This window comes from Leptodactylus fuscus, chromosome 11, assembly GCF_031893055.1.
Source record: "Leptodactylus fuscus isolate aLepFus1 chromosome 11, aLepFus1.hap2, whole genome shotgun sequence".
Lineage (NCBI taxonomy): Eukaryota > Metazoa > Chordata > Amphibia > Anura > Leptodactylidae > Leptodactylus > Leptodactylus fuscus.
This window is the reverse complement of record NC_134275.1, coordinates 9464886-9484876: the sequence shown is the minus strand read 5'-3', so window position 1 is coordinate 9484876 and position 19991 is coordinate 9464886. Positions and strand designations below refer to the sequence as shown.

The 19991-nt window shown below is 41.3% G+C and overlaps 1 protein-coding gene across 1 annotated transcript; it reads left to right on the top strand.

Annotated features, from left to right (window-relative positions):
- Positions 1-13674: 13674 nt before the first annotated feature.
- On the top strand, positions 13675-17187 carry LOC142185052 (ficolin-2-like). The gene is made up of 5 exons (XM_075260289.1): positions 13675-13778; positions 15748-15872; positions 16159-16285; positions 16596-16730; positions 16933-17187. Exons 1-5 carry the CDS (start codon positions 13706-13708, stop codon positions 17184-17186), a joined length of 714 nt encoding a protein of 237 aa, XP_075116390.1. The 5' UTR covers positions 13675-13705; the 3' UTR covers position 17187.
- The last annotated feature ends 2804 nt before the right edge of the window (positions 17188-19991 follow it).

The window sequence follows — 19991 nt, the reverse complement described above, 5'->3', positions numbered from 1 at the left end:
GCATTAACCCCCCTTACCTAAAATGGGAGGGGGGCACTATCACCAGTCCCCTGAGAGCGGTAGCATTTTGACTCCCCTTCAGCAATACTAATAGAAATAGATTGAATTGTGCTGACAATGGTATTCAGTATACAGCTGTTGATGGCAATGAGACGCTGGGTACACCATGGCTGGGGTATATAACTGTCTACATGACCTTTGTGCATGGGAGGAGCACGCAGCTCCATACCATAATACACAGGTGTCCTGCTAGAGGTAAATAGGTCACTGCTGGCTAACTTTCCACTTTCCACTCATCTTAATAATAATGAAATATTTTATGAAATTTTTTTTATTGCAAATTTGGAGTTGCCAAAATAGTGAGTGTAACTATACAAAGTGTAGTCAGGACTAAGGCAGGATATAGAGCAAAGCAAAGGGCATGTCTGCTCCTGAAATAAGCAGAGTGACAACCCACAGACACCAGTCCCAGGGGTAAGTGACAGTCTGTCAAGGGTTCAGATTACAACATCTCCTGCCCCAGGTCCAGCTGAGTAATATTCAGAAACCTAAGAACAGCCATATGTGTGTCTGCTGAATCATATCACTGCTGTGCCCATATAAGACACCGAAACCTGATGGAGATCAAAAAACTAAAACAGTAATAATAATTATATACACCATTAATTTATAATATAAAGTTATATAAGTCAGTTATACTCTCCACAATCTGTTAAGGTTAATAGTGGGCAGTATTATAGTAGTTATATTCTTGTACATAGGGGTAATATTATAGTAGTTATATCCTTGTACATAGGAGCAGTATTATAGTAGTTATATTCCTGTACATAGGAGGTAGTATTATAGTAGTTATATTCTTGTACATAGGAGCAGTATTATAGTAGTTATATTCTTGTACATAGGAGCAGTATTATAGTAGTTATATTCTTGTACATAGGAGGTAGTATTATAGTAGTTATATTCCTGTACATAGAAGTAGTATTATAGTAGTTATATTCCTGTACATAGGAGTAGTATTATAGTAGTTATATTCTTGTACATAGGGGCAGTATTATAGTAGTTATATTCCTGTACATAGGAGTAGTATTATAGTAGTTATATTCCTGTACATAGGGGCAGTATTATAGTAGTTATATTCTTGTACATAGGAGCAGTATTATAGTAGTAATATTCCTGTACATAGGAGAAGTATTATAGTAGTTATATTCTTATACATAGGAGGTAGTATTATAGTAGTTATATTCTTGTACATAGGAGGTAGTATTATAGTAGTTATATTCTTGTACATAGGAGCAGTATTATAGTAGTTATATTCTTGTACATAGGAGCAGTATTATAGTAGTTATATTCTAGTACATAGGAGCAGTATTATAGTAGTTATATTCTTGTACATAGGAGGTAGTATTATAGTAGTTATATTCTTGTACATAGGAGGTAGTATTATAGTAGTTATATTCTTGTACATAGGAGGTAGTATTATAGCAGTTATATTCTTGTACATCGGAGTAGTATTATAGTAGTTATATTCTTGTACATAGGAGGTAGTATTATAGTAGTTATATTCTTGTACATAGGAGGTAGTATTATAGTAGTTATATTCTTGTACATAGGAGTAGTATTATAGTAGTTATATTCTTGTACATAGGAGGTAGTATTATAGTAGTTATATTCTTGTACATAGGAGGTAGTATTATAGTAGTTATATTCTTGTACATAGGGGTAGTATAGTAGTTATATTCTTGTACATAGGAGTAGTATTATAGTAGTTATATTCTTGTACATAGGAGTAGTATTATAGTAGTTATATTCTTGTACATAGGAGCAGTATTATAGTAGTTATATTCTTGTACATAGGAGGTAGTATTATAGTAGTTATATTCTTGTACATAGGAGGTAGTATTATAGTAGTTATATTCTTGTACATAGGAGGTAGTATTATAGTAGTTATATTCTTGTACATAGGAGGTAGTATTATAGTAGTTATATTCTTGTACATAGGAGCAGTATTATAGTAGTTATATTCTTGTACATAGGGGTAGTATAGTAGTTATATTCTTGTACATAGGAGTAGTATTATAGTAGTTATATTCCTGTACATAGGAGTAGTATTATAGTAGTTATATTCTTGTACATAGTAGTATTATAGTAGTTATATTCTTGTACATAGGAGTAGTATTATAGTAGTTATATTCTTGTACATAGGAGCAGTATTATAGTAGTTATATTCTTGTACATAGGAGCAGTATTATAGTAGTTATATTCTTGTACATAGGAGCAGTATTATAGTAGTTATATTCTTGTACAAAGGAGCAGTATTATAGTAGTTATATTCTTGTACATAGGAGGTAGTATTATAGTAGTTATATTCTTGTACATAGTAGTATTATAGTAGTTATATTCTTGTACATAGGAGCAGTATTATAGTAGTTATATTCTTGTACAAAGGAGCAGTATTATAGTAGTTATATTCTTGTACATAGGAGTAGTATTATAGTAGTTATATTCTTGTATATAGGAGCAGTATTATAGTAGTTATATTCTTGAACATAGGAGCAGTATTATAGTAGTTATATTCTTGTACATAGGAGGCAGTAATATAGTAGTTATATTCTTGTACATAGGAGTAGTATTATAGTAGTTATATTCTTGTACATAGGAGTAGTATTATAGTAGTTATATTCTTGTACATAGGAGTAGTATTATAGTAGTTATATTCTTGTACATAGGAGTAGTATTATAGTAGTTATATTCTTGTACATAGGAGTAGTATTATAGTAGTTATATTCTTGTACATAGGAGGTAGTATTATAGTAGTTATATTCTTGTACATAGGAGTAGTATTATAGTAGTTATATTCTTGAACATAGGAGCAGTATTATAGTAGTTATATTCTTGAACATAGGAGGCAGTAATATAGTAGTTATATTCTTGTACATAGGAGTAGTATTATAGTAGTTATATTCTTGTACATAGGAGTAGTATTATAGTAGTTATATTTTTGTACATAGCAAAAACATATATTCTACCGTTGCTGTAATTACTGTAGCAGTTAATAAGTGTTAATATCAAGCCCTTTAAAAATTAGCCCTAAGTCTTCTAAATATAAAAATTCCACCATATTCTGGATCGCTGTACAATGAAGGGTGACACAAGCATAAGATACTTTCTAAATTGAGACATTGAAGGACTTTCCTGGTATCCATGGTAACAGATGGAATAGATAACGAGAACCTGCCCTTGCACGGATATGCGAGTCTATTCCTAGGAGGCTGGAAATGAAAAAAAAAAAGCATGAATATTACATAACTCAGACTGTTAGTACACGCTGCTAAATATAGTGAGTCAGACTCATAACAGTTAGTGCAGGGCACCCTAATAACTCTCCCTATCTGTGATGGTCTGTACAATATATGCATTACATCAATTATTTTATATAAAGGATTGAAGATCCCATAACATTTTTCAACAAAATAAAAATCCCTGGGAGAGGCCGGAGATCTGATATCTCATCGGTCACAATAGTCACTTTCACTAACAACATTTAGCTAGAATGATTACGACACTGCTATAGAAACCATGGAGGTTAGTAATGTTTGGAGGAGGGGTCTAGGGGTGCAAAGCCGATCCAGAAGGACCTATATACATTACATACGTTAGAGCACTGCGGTCCCTTCAGTCAGCTGAGCAGATTGCCACCGTTCTTACATTAATAATTTATGTTATGGACAGGCCATCCCTATCTAAGTCTCCAAAAACACTGTCCCAATCAGGTGTTTCAGCTGCCAGGATCCATAACCTAGGTATACAGCCAAATGAATGGGCGCAGGGTTGCAGTTCCAGTCCCCACCACTACACTGTACAGACTGGAAGCTGTATACAGTGTACAAAGCTCTGTACACTGTAGTGGTGGTGCCTAGAACTGCGGCTACTCTCCCATTCTCTAGAAAAGGAGCAGGCCTGCTACTGCCCGTATACCTACTATATGTCTTCCTGGGGCCAAAAAACATAATCAAGACTGGGTCCAGGTGACGAACCCCAACTGATCTGATAATATCAATCTACCCCGTGGATAGATCATCAGTATCCATTACCTTCAGGTCCTGGACAGCCCCTTTCAGTGATGACCTATCCTTAGAATAAGGTCTTAACTGAAGATCTATGGGTGTCCAACACTCGGGACCCCCTCAGATCAGCCGTTTGACGTTTATCAGTCACATGGCTTGTTGGAATGGGGCTGACATGTAATACCAAGCACACCTTCTATACAAATGTCCGGAATTGTGCTCGGTAAATAGTGAAGAGGCCGCGGCACTCACCTGAATGCCCTTCAAACAGCTGACTGATGGGGACCGGGCGTCTTCAGTTCAAATGATGACCTATCTTAAATATAGATAATCAATTATTAAGCCTGGGAAACGCCTTTAATGCCTATAAAATAACACTGCAGCTCCACACAGTTTACGCGCGGTCAGATTGTGTTTTGGTAAGTATGTGATATTAAGAGATCTGACATCCCCTCAGCAGGGAGTCCTGTAATAGGAGTCATGGAGGGACCTCGGTCACCTGATAACTGGCACAGGCTGATTAAAACGCTGAATAAAAATTCTGGAAAGCCATTGCTGCTGGTACGTGCACGCTCTCGGCTGCCGTTCCCATGACGACGGCGGGATTAACTGTGGATGTCTGTGTTCCTTCCTAGGAGCTATTGTGAGGTCTCCACAGAGTCCGGGAGGAGAGGAGACGGGGGTGGAGATTAGTATTCATATGACAGCAGCAAATACCTTTAGATTCCTAATTACCTCGCTGAGTTCTTGGCAATAATCATTTTTTTTATGCATATTGGACTGACTTAGGAAGGTAGCCAAAGGGTTAAACTGCATAGAAGAGGTTATAATATTCAGACATAACATTGAGAAACGATGGCTATATATAAGTATATGTGCACCTATACATGACAATCCGGTGTAATGTGATCTATGGGATGACAGGCGGATCTATTTCTGAATGCACTGAGCATGGGGGCCAAGCAACGATGGATCTCCAGGTCTGTAGCTGCAAACAGGTCACAGTCAGTCATCCTGCTGAAGGGTCATTATGTATATAACACCCACCATACATGCTATATATATGCTATATATGGGGTCGCTCCTAAAATAGAGAAAATAAAAAAATAAAAATATTAATAATTTGCATGTAACCCTATTTTTCAAGAATGTAAAGCTGTTCATTGAGCAGACATTATCTTACATGCTGCAGCTCGGCAGACTGTATCACATGACAGGATTGGATATAGTGGCTCAGTATACAGTATCACACAGGATAGGATTAGATACACAGCTCAGCAGACTGTATCACACAGGATAGGATTAGATACACAGCTCAGTATAGTATCACACAGGATAGGATTAGATACACAGCTCAGCAGACTGTATCACACAGGATAGGATTAGATACACAGCTCAGTATACAGTATCACACAGGATAGGATTCGATACAAAGCTCAGCAGTCAGTATCACATAGGATAGGATTAGATACACAGCTCAGCAGACAGTATCACACAGGATAGGATTAGATACAAAGCTCAGCAGTCAGTATCACATAGGATAGGATTAGATACACAGCTCAGTATACAGTATTACACAGGATAGGAATAGATACACAGCTCAGTATACAGTATCACACAGGATAGGATTAGATACACAGCTCAGTATACAGTATTACACAGGATAGGATTAGATACACAGCTCAGTATACAGTATCACACAGGATAGCATTAGATACACAGCTCAGTATACAGTATCACGCAGGATAGGATTAGATACACAGCTCAGCAGACAGTATCACACAGGATAGGATTAGATACACAGCTCAGTATACAGTATCACACAGGATAGGATTAGATACACAGCTCAGTATACAGTATCACACAGGATAGGATTAGATACACAGCTCAGTATACAGTATCACACAGGATAGGATTAGATACACAGCTCAGTATACAGTATCACACAGGATAGGATTAGATACACAGCTCAGCAGTCAGTATCACACAGGATAGGATTAGATACACAGCTCAGCAGACAGTATCACACAGGATAGGATTAGATACACAGCTCAGCAGACAGTATCACACAGGATAGGATTAGATACACAGCTCAGCAGACTGTATCACACAGGATAGGATTAGATACACAGCTCAGTATACAGTATAGGATTAGATACACAGCTCAGTATACAGTATCACACAGGATAGGATTAGATACACAGCTCAGTATACAGTATCACACAGGATAGGATTAGATACACAGCTCAGTATACAGTATCACACAGGATAGGATTAGATACACAGACCAGTATACAGTATCACACAGGATAGGATTAGATACACAGCTCAGCAGACTGTATCACACAGGATAGGATTAGATACACAGCTCAGCAGACTATCACACAGGATAGGATTAGATACACAGCTCAGTATACAGTATCACACAGGATAGGATTAGATACACAGCTCAGCAGACAGTATCACACAGGATAGGATTAGATACACAGCTCAGAAGACTGTATCACACAGGATAGGATTAGATACACAGCTCAGCAGACTGTATCACACAGGACAGGATTAGATACACAGCTCAGTATACAGTATCACACAGGATAGGATTAGATACACAGCTCAGCAGACTGTATCACACAGGATAGGATTAGATACACAGCTCAGCAGACTATCACACAGGATAGGATTAGATACACAGCTCAGTATACAGTATCACACAGGATAGGATTAGATACACAGCTCAGCAGACTGTATCACACATGATAGTCTGCTGAGCTGTGTATCTAATCCTATACTGTATACTGAGCTGTGTATCTAATCCTATCCTGTGTGATAGTCTGCTGAGCTGTGTATCTAATCCTATCACACAGGATAGGATTAGATACACAGCTCAGTATACAGTATAGGATTAGATACACAGCTCAGTATACAGTATCACACAGGATAGGATTAGATACACAGCCCAGTATACAGTATCACACAGGATAGGATTAGATACACAGCTCAGCAGACTGTATCACACAGGATAGGATTAGATACACAGCTCAGCAGACTATCACACAGGATAGGATTAGAGACACAGCTCAGTATACAGTATCACACAGGATAGGATTAGATAACACAGCTCAGCAGACTATCACACAGGATAGGATTAGATACACAGCTCAGTATACAGTATCACACAGGATAGGATTAGAGACACAGCTCAGTATACAGTATCACACAGGATAGGATTAGATACACAGCTCAGCAGACTATCACACAGGATAGGATTAGATACACAGCTCAGTATACAGTATCACACAGGATAGGATTAGATACACAGCTCAGTATACAGTATCACACAGGATAGGATTAGATACACAGCTCAGCAGACAGTATCACACAGGATAGGATTAGATACACAGCTCAGCAGACAGTATCACACAGGATAGGATTAGATACACAGCTCTGCAAACAGTACTACATATGATAGGATTAGATAAGCAGACTGTATCATACATGGTGGAATCTAATACATTAAACCGTATCACACAATAGCAGCTCTGCTGACAGTATCACACATGATAGATTTTGATACACAGCTATACAGAACTTATCACATATGGTAGGACTTGTCACACCATCTCAGTAGATAGTATCATACATTTCACGGTTTCTGATCACTTATAACAGGTGTAATTCAGGTTGTAGTTACAGACGCTGCAGCAAAGGTAAGTCCCGACTGTCACAGAAACAAACGTACTTGGTCTATGTGGGAGGACATTTCAGGCAATTTTTGCATAACTTTTACCCCACAGAGAAACAAAGGTGCACAGATTACGGTACATTTTTAGTGAAGACCATTGTTACACTGAGTTGTGCTGCCATCTAGTGTTCATGATCAACATGAAGTACAGAGAATGCTGTGGCCCAAAGATATGGATTTATGCAATGAATGGAGCATGATGACGCTCACCTAAATAGCACATAAGTGTGGATTGACACCCTGTTACCAGCAGGCCTAGTCTTCACTCTGTAGCCACATAGCACATACCGCCATGTATAGATGGGAAGAAGGTCACAGTGGAACTGTATCAGTCCCATTATATAGAGAGAACCTTATGCCCTGGTGGCAGCTCTCTGACATACTGCTGTACTATACCGTACCTTTGGAGGTTTACCTAAGCTTCTGATGCAATAAGCTCACCCTCACGTCCAGCTGCAGTCATTTCATGGCTATATCTATTTCTTAGAAAGCTGGATGACAAGTATATCCATTGATTCTGCTTTCTTGCTCCCCAGAGATGCTAAGGTCTGTAAATTTCAGGACTGTCCATAAAAATAGGCCACTTTCTTTCCGGTATCTATTAAAATAAATTGAGTGAGTGCTTTCTTTTTTTATGATGGAGGAGAATGAACAGAATATTGTGATTGTAATCCACATTTTCACCTCACTGTATCAGTCCTAATAATTTTGGATGCGTCCATGATTTGTGGATGGGTTGTAATAAGAGTGTAGAGGTTGTGAGGTTTCTGTTGTATCTCTGCTGCCACCACTGGACACTTGTGGAATTGCCGTTACTTAGACTTCAATCGCTGTTAGGGTGCATTCACACTGAGTAAACGTTAGCTTATTCTGAACATAAAACACGTTCAGAATAAGCGGCGTCTAAAGCAGCTCCATTCATTTCTATGGGAGCGGGGATACGAGCGCTCCCCATAGAAATGAATGGGCTGCTTCTTTCACTCCGTGCAGTCCCATTGAAGTGAATGGGGAGTGCCGGCGTGTACGCTCCGGCATGAGCAGAGCTTGCCGTATACGCCGGCACTCCCCATTCACTTCAATGGGACTGCACGGAGTGAAAGAAGCAGCCCATTCATTTCTATGGGGAGCGCTCGTATCCCCGCTCCCATAGAAATGAATGGAGCTGCTTTAGACGCCGCTTATTCTGAACGTGTTTTACGTTCAGAATAAGCTAGCGTTTACTCAGTGTGAATGCACCCTTAGACGCTCCAGATTTAACGTATAAGTCCTTGCAGCTCAGAATATATTATACTGCAACATCTATACACAGCATGGGCTGAGTGAGGAATACACCATGGGTAGACTTACCAAGGCTGCGACTAATTTATTCAGGAGGGTTTACTAAGGAATGTCCAAAATAAAGACAATTAATCCAAATCAGTTAGAAGCTTGCAAATATGTGCACGGTCATGTGCCATTTTCTGCCTTCACTATTAAAAAAAAAATTGGGGTAAACTAGCTCCCCACCTGCTTATACTCAAGCACAAATACCAATGCGGTAAAATTACTGATTAGGGCCAAAAAAAAACCCAAAAGGCTGATGCCGAAGCCCTCACCCCTCCTACCACTCAATCTTCTCCCTTACCTGCGTGGCCGGGGCACTACGGTCAACAAAGACATGTGGGATAAATTCAAATCCCTTTCCCTCCTTGACATCACCACTCCCACGGGCTTGCTACCAGCGACCGATGTGTGCCAACTTCTTTCGGAGGTCAAACTGACGTTCTTACATAGACAACATCTGTCATCTGTCCTTGCAGATCTCCAGGGAAAATTCTCTTTCCGCACCCACCTAACGGAGTTTGAAAAATTATTGGCCTCCAAAACATTGCTACTTCGCGGTGTATCTACCTTCCTGCATCGCTTCGTGGCCCCTCCGGACCACTTCAAACCTAAGTTTGTCTCGGCGTGGGAGAAGGAACTCGGCCTGTCCCTGTCGCCCGACGACATAGATGCCATCCTTTCCGCCTCTCATGGCTTTTCCCCATGCATCAGGCTTCAAGAAAACAGCTACAAGCTACTTGCCCGGTGGTACCGTACTCCGGAATGGCTATTTGACAAGAAACTTCACTCTTCAGACAGATGCTGGAGGTGCTTGACAGGACCCGGCTCCTACTTATATATTTGGTGGAACTGTCCGGTCATAGTCCAATATTGGGCTGAGATCCAATCTTACATAAGGCTAGTGAGCTACCCCTACTTTCAAATCACCCCTGAGATGATTTTTCTTTCTTTACCCTCCAAGGAGTACAGTCCTTCCAAAGACAAACTTGTAACACATCTACTGTCTGCGGCAAAATCATTGATCCCGCTTTTCTGGATGCAGAGAGAATCCCCCCCAATTTCACATTTCAAAGACAAGGTAAATCAGATCGCCAGATTTGAAGAGCTGCTTTGCTGGTCCTCTCGCACACACGATAAGTACCTTAGGATCTGGACACCCTGGCTGATACAAAAGCGCTGACTTAGCGACTGGCCTACTCCCCCTCCCTCTCCCCCCCCCCCTCAGTCTTTGTCTCTTGTCTTACGTCTCCTCAATGTTTCTTCTTTGTCTGTGCCCTCTTTCACCTTTCCCTTTACTGTCTGTGATTTTGAAATGCTGCCTATTTGACGACTTTGTAATGTTTTCTATTTTACGCCCTTGTGAATATTGAACTTCTGCTGATTGTGTGTTGTTTTAATTCCATACACTCTGTAAGCGACAGTTCTTACGATTTCTGTATTGTTATCACTTTTTGAAAATAAATAAAACTTTTGAATAAAAAAACCCAAAAAACCAAAAGGCCCCCCCATATATATACAGCCCTGGTCCATGACAAACTGTGGTATATTCGAGGGCCAATTTATAATGTCAGTGTTATACAGTGCCTAGACCCCTAGCAGGTGATGGTATATAAGGTGCATACATCTTCTATATCCAATCTCCGATCTTTAGGGTTACATACACGATCTAGTACTATACATGTTCACCTCAGTTCTTTGTAATCAGAGGTAAAGTGTAGCACGTAATCCCTGGTGGTCAGTGGGTGATACAATAGCAGACATGCATAGTATATAATTCACTGGTGGTGAGTAACATGGGCATAAACCAAAATGGGGTCCCCTCTGGGTCAGGCTCGTCCCCGCCAAACTGCCCCATTGTCTGACTGCCAGTTGCTGAGTTGCTGTAGGTTATATACTATTGGTTATCAGGGGTGTGCGTGATATTTCAATACTCAAAGGTGTTTCTAGTGATACCCTCAATGCTGATACATACTAGATATGGCTATTCTGAGCACTATCAGCTCGTGTGAGATAAATCGGCCACCTGGTGTTTACAGAAGGAAATCCGTATAGAAATTCCAAGAAATAAGGGCATGAAATTATAGAAAAAAGATGAACAGGTTAAAGAGTTTGTCCAGCAGTATACTATTAGGATGGGTGATCAGTAGCAGAACAGTGGGGGTCTGACTCCAGACAACCTGCAAGCACAGCCCCATTGACTTGAATGGAACGTACCTGGCCACTACACAAGGTATGGAGCTACGCTAGTAGTGGCTGCTGCAAACAGTGAATTGCCAGGGATTGTCTGGAGTTGGAACCCTACCAATCACCTATGCTAAGGATAGATCATCCTAGACAACCCCTTTAAGTGTATCTAAGCTTATGATATATTATAGTGTGTTCTCAAAAGGGAATTCATGTAATCAGCATAAGCTAGTATCATGATGTGATGCAACTGTAGACCTCCACCCATTCAGAAAATGAAGGGGCTGCACTGCAGGTTTAGGGGGGTGTTCCCGTCACTGTTTTTCCTACCATACTCCATCATTTATGAGATGGGATACTCCCTTCAGGCTAGGTTCACACTAGCGCTCAGTTTCCATTCTTCAGCTCCCCATGCAGACCTTAAGGACAGAAAGCCTGCAAGATTAAAAAAAGTGGTTATCCACAGACCCCATACAGACTATAATGAGGTCCGACTGGTTTCCTCCAATTTCAGTATGAAATAGGCAAAGAGTATAGTCCTGCTTGATGGACTTTTCTCTCCGCCGATTTAAGCGGAGCCTCGGTAGGATTAGACTGAACACTAGTGTGAACCTAACGCAAGTCAGTAGATCTAAGTTAGTCATGAGAGATACTAGTCACTCCTTGGATGTATCTAAGACTAACTTGTACAATACCTGTCTACAGGTTCTGTGTATCTAATCATATCATTTGTAATACTGTTAGTTATAAAGTTGTATCTAAGTTATTTAGAATTTTCTTAGTAACAAGTCACTGTACTTGTTACTCCTATGCTCCATACAGTATGTGATATTGTCAGCTTAGTCGCTGTATCTAAGTCTATCACATGTGACACTGTCTGCTGAACCACTGTATCTAATACTCTCATGGATGTTGGCTATAATCCTAGCATGCACCATGATACCTGCTGAGGGCATATATCTAATCCTATCATGTTTCATACAGTCTACTGAACTGCTGTATCTAATCCTGCTATGTCACTATGCTGTTGTATGTAACCTTACCATGTGTAATACTGTGCTGCTGAGATTGTGTATCTAAGGCCGGGTTCACACGATGTATTATGGCACGTAATGTGGTACGTAGACGCCGCAGGAGGTTTTGCAGGCTGTATACGCTCCCATTGTTTTCAATGGGAGCCAGTACCGTATACGCGGCTCTATTTTGCGGCCGGTGCAAAATCACGGCCGCAAAATAGCGCCGTGTATACGGTACCGGCTCCCATTGAAAACAATGGGAGCGTATACGGCCCGCAAAACCTCCCGCGGTGTCTACGTACCACATTACATCATGTGAACCCGGCCTAAGCCTACCACATATGATACGGTCCCTGAGAACCGCACACTGTACTAGCTTCCATATCATGTTCTACTAACTAACCATACATTCTTCCCTGACTGCAGGCTGGATTTCTCTCATGGTCCAGATGAAGTTGTGCGGATTTCTAAAGCACAGAAGATAAATGAGACTTTCATGTACATGTTAATAATATTAGTCACAGCCATGTTACCTATAGACCTAAGGTGGAGCCATGTATACGTATAGGGCACAGATGTTCTTGTACCAGGTGGGGTCAGCACTACAGATCCCATTAATGCCCTGGTTTATCATGCTACATATTTACTGGTCTTACATGACTCTTTACTGTATTAACCCTTATCTCCAGTACGAGCTGATAGGACTTACTATGGTGACATATTTCATGACTCCACCTTGGCGGTCACTATTCTGGCCCTCACTCTGTCCAAAGTTGATCCTTTGTCTTTGATTGTGACTCTATCACCATCCTTGGTCCTATAGAAAGCTTAGAGAACACACAGGGTGGAGTTTACAAAATTATTATATAAAGTCGCTCTGTCCCCAATGACGCTACTGAAACCATCAGTCAACAGCAACCATGTGGAGTGTACTGTTGACCCTGCTGCTGGCTGTACTGGCCCATGCTGAGGAAATAGGTAAGGAAACCAATAATTTTAAACACTTCTAGAATGGTTGTTGCTATGCCGCACACTGGGTAGATAATTCACTATTGCTATCACACTCCTAAATATTGGGGGACTATGTGGCGGTATTATGTTTGGCTGTTCTCATCTGTTGCATAGACTTTGAATAGTGGGCAGGGACACACTGCTCCATCACTCCATGTAGACTCTTCTTGCTCCCTGTTCTGTTCTGGTGATCAGCAGGGGTCACAGTGGTCGGACCAGGCTCATCTCATATTTATCACCTCTCCAGTACACAGGAGATAGATGCCTCAGACTGGAGTACCCCTATACGGTTACCCTTATAAGGCTCAGTTACATTTTGGGCCTAAGGCAGTCTTGCTCATTTTGGTCAGGGCAATATTTGTATCATGTATAACTATCTGTCTCTCCTCCTTCACACAGAAGATAGAAGATGCTGTGACGTCCCAGTGGAATATCATGGTAAGTCATGTAATGCTTTCCATCATATGAGCTATGTCAGCCTCAGCTTACCATACAATAAGCTTATAGATATACACATGTGCCAAACTTCACCATCAGAATTATTCTACAACTTTTCGGTGCAGATCCACTACTGACCCGCACCCATCAGCCACAGATGCTTCATCCAGGCTATTTTCATTATAGTCACACAATGTATTTTGCAAAATGACCACACTGAGGCGCTAGCATTCAGCAAGTTCCTTCCTTTGTAAAGCTAGGAAAATACATTTTTCTGAAAATCTGGTTGTTATTAACTCATGGGAGAATATTTACTAATATTGTCTAAGGTTGAGGCAACAGATTTTGGAGATTTTGTCCCAAGTAGAGCTGACAATCTCTCTTTGGAGTGTGGGAACAAGCCGGAGTACCCAACGGGAATCCACAGTAAGGGGGAGTTCACACGGAGTAACGTGCCGCGTGATGTGGCACGTATATGCCGTGTGAGACTTTGCAGGCCGTATACGCTTCCATTGATTTCAATGGGAGTTCGGATCGTATACGCGGCGCTATTTTGCGGCCAAATCACGGCCGCAAAATAATGCCGCATATACGATCCGAACTCCCATTGAAATCAATGGGAGCATTTTGAGCGCGCCATCTGCCGGCACGTGTATACGTGCCAGATTGAGCTCCACTTTACTCCGTGTGAACTCCCCCAAATACAATTTAGACTACACAATGTGTGCCAGATTAATCAATTCCTCTCTAGGTACAAAGCTTCACATCTCATGCCCCACCCCTTTCGAAGTAACCCCTCGTTCACATCTGCATTGGTTTCCGTCCGGGGGAGTCCACCCAAATGGAATACAAAACACAATTGCAAGTGGTGTGCAGTAAAAGCAAACGGATCCCCATAGACTATAATGGGGTCCGAGTGCTTGCCGCACGCTGCCTGCACGAATCATGCGGACAGGAAAGTAGATTGTGAACTACTCTCCTGTCTGCATGTTCCCTGCGGAGATCTGACAGCAAGCACACGGACCCCATTATAGTCTATGGGGAGCTGTGTGCTTTTACTGCACAGCGCTTGCAATTGTGTTTGGTATTCCATTCGGTGGGGTCCCCATGCAGACTCCCCATACAGAACACCAACGCATATGTGAACGAGGGGTTAGCTGTTCCCACTTGTCAGGCAAAAAGAAAACAGAAAGACAGCACCGAGCTGCATAGTGTAGTAATTCAAAGTGATAAATTTAGAACTCTCACCTTGTCAAGTTGTGAAGAATTCACAACTACTTTAAACACACTGGAACCAATTTGCAGAGGGTTCCTCTCTGGTACAAGGGAGCGAGCAGGTCCGGACACCCAGGGGTGTATAAGATCAGTAATCGGACTGAGGAGAAATCCAATGGAAATCGCCAAGGACTGCGCTCTCAGAGATTGATTGTAGAAATCCAATACTTTATTTAGATCTAAACACGACGTACGTTTCGGGGAGAGACCCTTTTTCAAGTGTTCAAAAAGACAAGCGCTTGTCTTTACAGGTCGTGTTTAGACCTAAAGACAAGGCACAGAAAGTGTCAGAGTATGGAAAACAGTTAATAACATGGTGCAAAAGAGTTGTTTAGCACAAATTCCAATAGAATTCTGACAGATTTTCAATAGTAAACGCCTTGGTGTTTTTGATGTTGAGTTTTGAGATATTTGTAAAACTGAGAAAGAAATAAGCAGAAAAATAGGCATGTGTGAATACAGTCTAAGTCCAGGGCTATATTAGGGCCCCTATAACAAGTGACAGAATAGTCACTGTCCATAGAAGCCCGTGTTGTATATGTAAGCATAGTATATATGTACAACAACTGATATCACAATCAATATTGTACAGCCTCATATCTGGAGGCACCACAGACACCCAGAGAAGGCAGCCATACCTGTTCTATAGATATATGGACAGGGCATTCCTAATACAACTACCTCCTTTTTAAAGGTGCCAAAGACTGCAAGGACCTGCTGGAACGAGGGGCACATATCAGTGACTGGTACACCATATATCCTGATGGCAAACCAATGAAAGTCTATTGTGACATGCACACTGATGGAGGCGGATGGATTGTAAGTCAAAAGTAGATCTGAAGCTTTTGCGTGTGTATTGGGGGTTGTAATTTGTTTTGCAAAAAGTAATCAGGACATGTAGAGTTGTTTTATTACATGCAGACATTAGCCCCAGTTGCAACTGCAGCCCTCAAAATCAACTCAGACATTTTATAAGATGTTTGGGCCCTATAGCAAACGTCCTGTTAATTTAGCAATATACATAATAATATATATATATACATAATAATACAAACCTCTTTAGGTTCAGGGACATTCATACCGACCTCTTTTCCTCTGTGTGTAGGTGTTTCACAGGCGCTGGGATGGATCTGTGGATTTCACCCGTAACTGGAAATCTTACAAAGAAGGATTTGGAAGTCGCCAGGAGTTTTGGCTGGGAAATGAGAACATATATAGAATAACCGTCCATGGTAATTTGTGTATTAAAGTCCTCCCTGCCTCCATGCTTTATGACTGCACCAGCATACTCCTTTCCTGAAATACTCTGTGCTTCTGGAGACTCTGCTGCTTACCATGTGATCTGTTCTTTCCACTTGCATTTAGTGGCAGGTCACATGATATTGCCTTCATCACATATGGCCCTGTCCTCACCATCGTGCACTTCACTGTCTCCCACAAGATGAGACCTCTCCTTAAACACTCTCCTTAAGACACAGCTAATTTCTCATTAAACAAACTATGGTAAAAGTATTCTTTCTAATCCTGTTTGGTATTTCACAGGTAAATGGGAGATCCGTGTTGACCTCCATGATTCTGAATCTGTAAAGTATTTTGCTAAATACGCCTCCTTCAAGCTCTTGGGCGAGTGTGAGAAGTACAAACTACTGCTGGGCCATTTCACTGGAGGAAATGCAGGTAAAGAGAAGCGGTAGGGGTTACAAGCGGGCAGACACAGCAATTTTCAATGATCCATGGGGAGGGGTCAGAGAAAAAAGACCCGCCATCTTTGTTTAAGAAAAGCTGACTTATTAAGACAACCACTTTAAAGGGAGTGTGTTAGATTTCAGCTCTGGAGCCTGCAGGATTTGATATCATACAAATGTGCATTGTCTTCTAGGGGACGCTCTGTTTGAGCATAACAACATGAAGTTCTCCACCTTCGATGAGGACAACGATGAACATGCCACTGCTCACTGTGGGCTTCAGTACCGGGGCGGCTGGTGGTTCAAGTCCTGCTTCTCTGCCCACCTGAACGGGCTGTATATTAAGGGTAAACACAAAGAATCCAAAATTGGCATCAACTGGGTCACTGCAAAGGATGAGCACTACTCTTTCGAACATGCAGAAATGAAGATCAGATTTGTGTTATAAAAACTGAAATGACGTTCGGCCAAAACTTACTAGATAAAAGCGACTGAAATCTTTAATTCCCAATCAATTTCCACTTCCTAGGCTGTACACTGAGGGTTGTAGTTAGAGGGGTTGTCCATTCCTTAAATAAACATATTGCATTCTGAAAAATCTGTACGTTTCTAATACATTTTATGTTTCACTCTCTCCCTGCTATCACTGTATAGACCAGAACATCCTAACCTAGTCCTGTACACATAGGTGCACAGTCCATATGATGTGCATATGTGCCGGATGAACAAACTTCTAAAATGTGTCCAGCAAGCAAAGATCTTGAAAATCATAAGCACATCTGAGAAAATATGCAATCACTCTTATCTTTCATCCATCTTATTGGTCATTCAGCACTTTTTCGTAAAGTCAATAGGTTGCAATCCTGGGCTCTAACCCTTTTAGGAGATTACAACACCTATCATCTCCTGACAGATTGTGCAGCATTAAGGAGCTCATCATTTATAATAACACTGCCTGAATATCTATCTTATGGGCTCATAGAAAACCAAAAACCTTCATTACTGTGTATGCAGCCATCCAAATCCTGGACGGCCAAACGTATCTACACAATGTATGTATCCCTAATAATCAGAAACCTCAATAAAATATCAAATCATTTCTTCATACTATATGAGTGTATTTTAAGAACATTACCCCGAGGCGGGTTTCACACAACTGCGTTTCGGCAGTAAAACTTAGTTGTGCGCGAGTTGGATTTAATAGCCTGATCACAGTGCATAGAGGCAGACTCCTAACATTAGTTATCTATGAGGCTAGGTGTCCCTGCCACCCCACCAAATACTGTCCCTATAGTATTCCATGAGGAGGCAGAGATAACTGTAATGCTAAGAGCCTGTCTCCCTGTCATCAGGTCAGTAAATAAGACTTACATGTGTGAAAACAGCCTTGGTTTGAAGGTTTGAGTCCACCTCTCTCCATAGCAGCTACTAATATGATATTGCTCACTGTGTCAGGACATTTTCATGTCTCTCAAGTTTCTGCAAATAGAAAAAGTTACAACAATATGTGCAAATGCCGTAGATATCAAAATAATATCACACTTTACCCACCAAGAGCCCATAGAACGAAGATACTGGGAAAGAGGAACAAAAACCGGTGCAAAGCAGAGTATTTTTTTTTACACTTGCAACCAATCAGGACACAGCTTTCATATTGCAAGGACTCTGATAGTATCTAAACAGCTCTAAATCGTCCCCATATTGCCCACAAAGACCCAATCATAGTCCCAAATAGTGCTAGATAGAACCTGGATAGTAACTGACATTGCACTGAGGAAGCGAGTGTCCATGATTATACGATTGATGATCAGCCCTTAGAAAACAACATTAAAACCAAACAGGGTCATTGCATCTCATCTGCATACAGCAGGTCTTAAAGGGTGTACCCAGTATATAATGGTACCTACCAAAAATACTCCAAGGAAGGACAACTGGTGAACAAGTTCATTGGCATCAGAGGCTCATTGATGTATGCAGGGAAGGGACGGCCATCCTGTCCGGTTTGATCGCACAGACTTGCTGCTGTAAAACAAATTGCTGTAAAAGTTCTTGCTGGCGGTGATAGAAAGATTCCGGTATATACAGGCCTGTATACGGAGAAGGGGTTCAAGTCTACAACAGGCAGGTGAGCATCAGAACTGGAGCACGGAGCAATGGAAGAAGACTTGGGGCTAGTTCACAAGGGGGCAAAGAGGCTGATTTTGACAGCGGATTTCGCTTCAAAATCAGCCCCTTTACAATAGTGGTCTATGTAGACTGCTAGCAGAGAAAAAGAAGCGGCATGACCTTTCTTCAGGCGTTTTCCGCCTGAAGAAAGCAATAGAAGTGAATGGGAGGCGAAAACCGCGTGTTTTTTTGCAAAAATAAGCAACGCTTTTTTTTGCAAAAACCGCACGGAAAAAAACGCCACGTGGTTTTTTCAGCCCATTCACTTTACAGGAGGGGAAAACAGACTGCCTTTTTTTTTTTAAAGCTGTTTTTACAAAAAAAAAAGCTCCAAAAAAAGCTTGGCAAGGTCCAAAATAAAAGCTTCCTAATTAGGAAGCGTTTTTTTCTGGTGCCAAAATAAGCCACACCTTATTTACGTGTAAACTAACCCTTAGTCTGATGGATCCCATGTCACATCAAATGGACAGAAAAGAACATGAGTCACCTACATGGGGGAGAGAAGGCGCCCCTTCACACGGAGGATACGCTGATTCTGAACGTGTAAACGTTTCGAATCCGCAGTGTTTAAAACAGATCCCATTGCTTTCTATGGGAGCCGGCATACGTGCGCTCCCCATAGAAGTGAATGGAAAAAAGCAGCCCATTAATTTCTATGGGGAGCGCACGTATGCCGGCTCCCATAGCAATGGGATCTGTTTTAAACGCCGCTGATTCGGAACGTTTACATGTTCAGAATCAGCCAGCGTATCCTCCGTGTGAAGGGGCCCTAATAGTTTGGGTAATGTCATATTGGAGACCTTGTGTCCTGGCATCACGACCATGTGACGTGCACACCTACCTAAACACTGTTCGGACACAGTAACCCTTTCATTGCACAAGTCTGACGCATGGAGGCCGCACCAACAGGATCTACCGCTGACGTCTCCATATACACAGGGATCGGTGGAGATCTAGTGGGGTCCAGGCCTCAATGGGGGACACACACAATATTATGGGATTAGTTGTAATGTTATGGCTGACCGTAAGGGTATATAAATATCAGGCTTTTGTCGGCATATGTTCACACTATAACAGGACATGGCGC

What these genes read in the sequence shown, in the direction of transcription:
- LOC142185052 (XM_075260289.1), top strand. Translation starts at nt 13,706, where the DNA reads ATGTATAACTATCTGTCTCTCCTCCTTCACACAGAAGATAGAAGATGC. An exon ending in CGTCCCAGTGGAATATCATG is followed by an intron (nt 13,779 to 15,747) that starts GTAAGTCATGTA and finishes TCCTTTTTAAAG; the next exon opens with GTGCCAAAGACTGCAAGGAC. An exon ending in CTGATGGAGGCGGATGGATT is followed by an intron (nt 15,873 to 16,158) that starts GTAAGTCAAAAG and finishes CTCTGTGTGTAG; the next exon opens with GTGTTTCACAGGCGCTGGGA.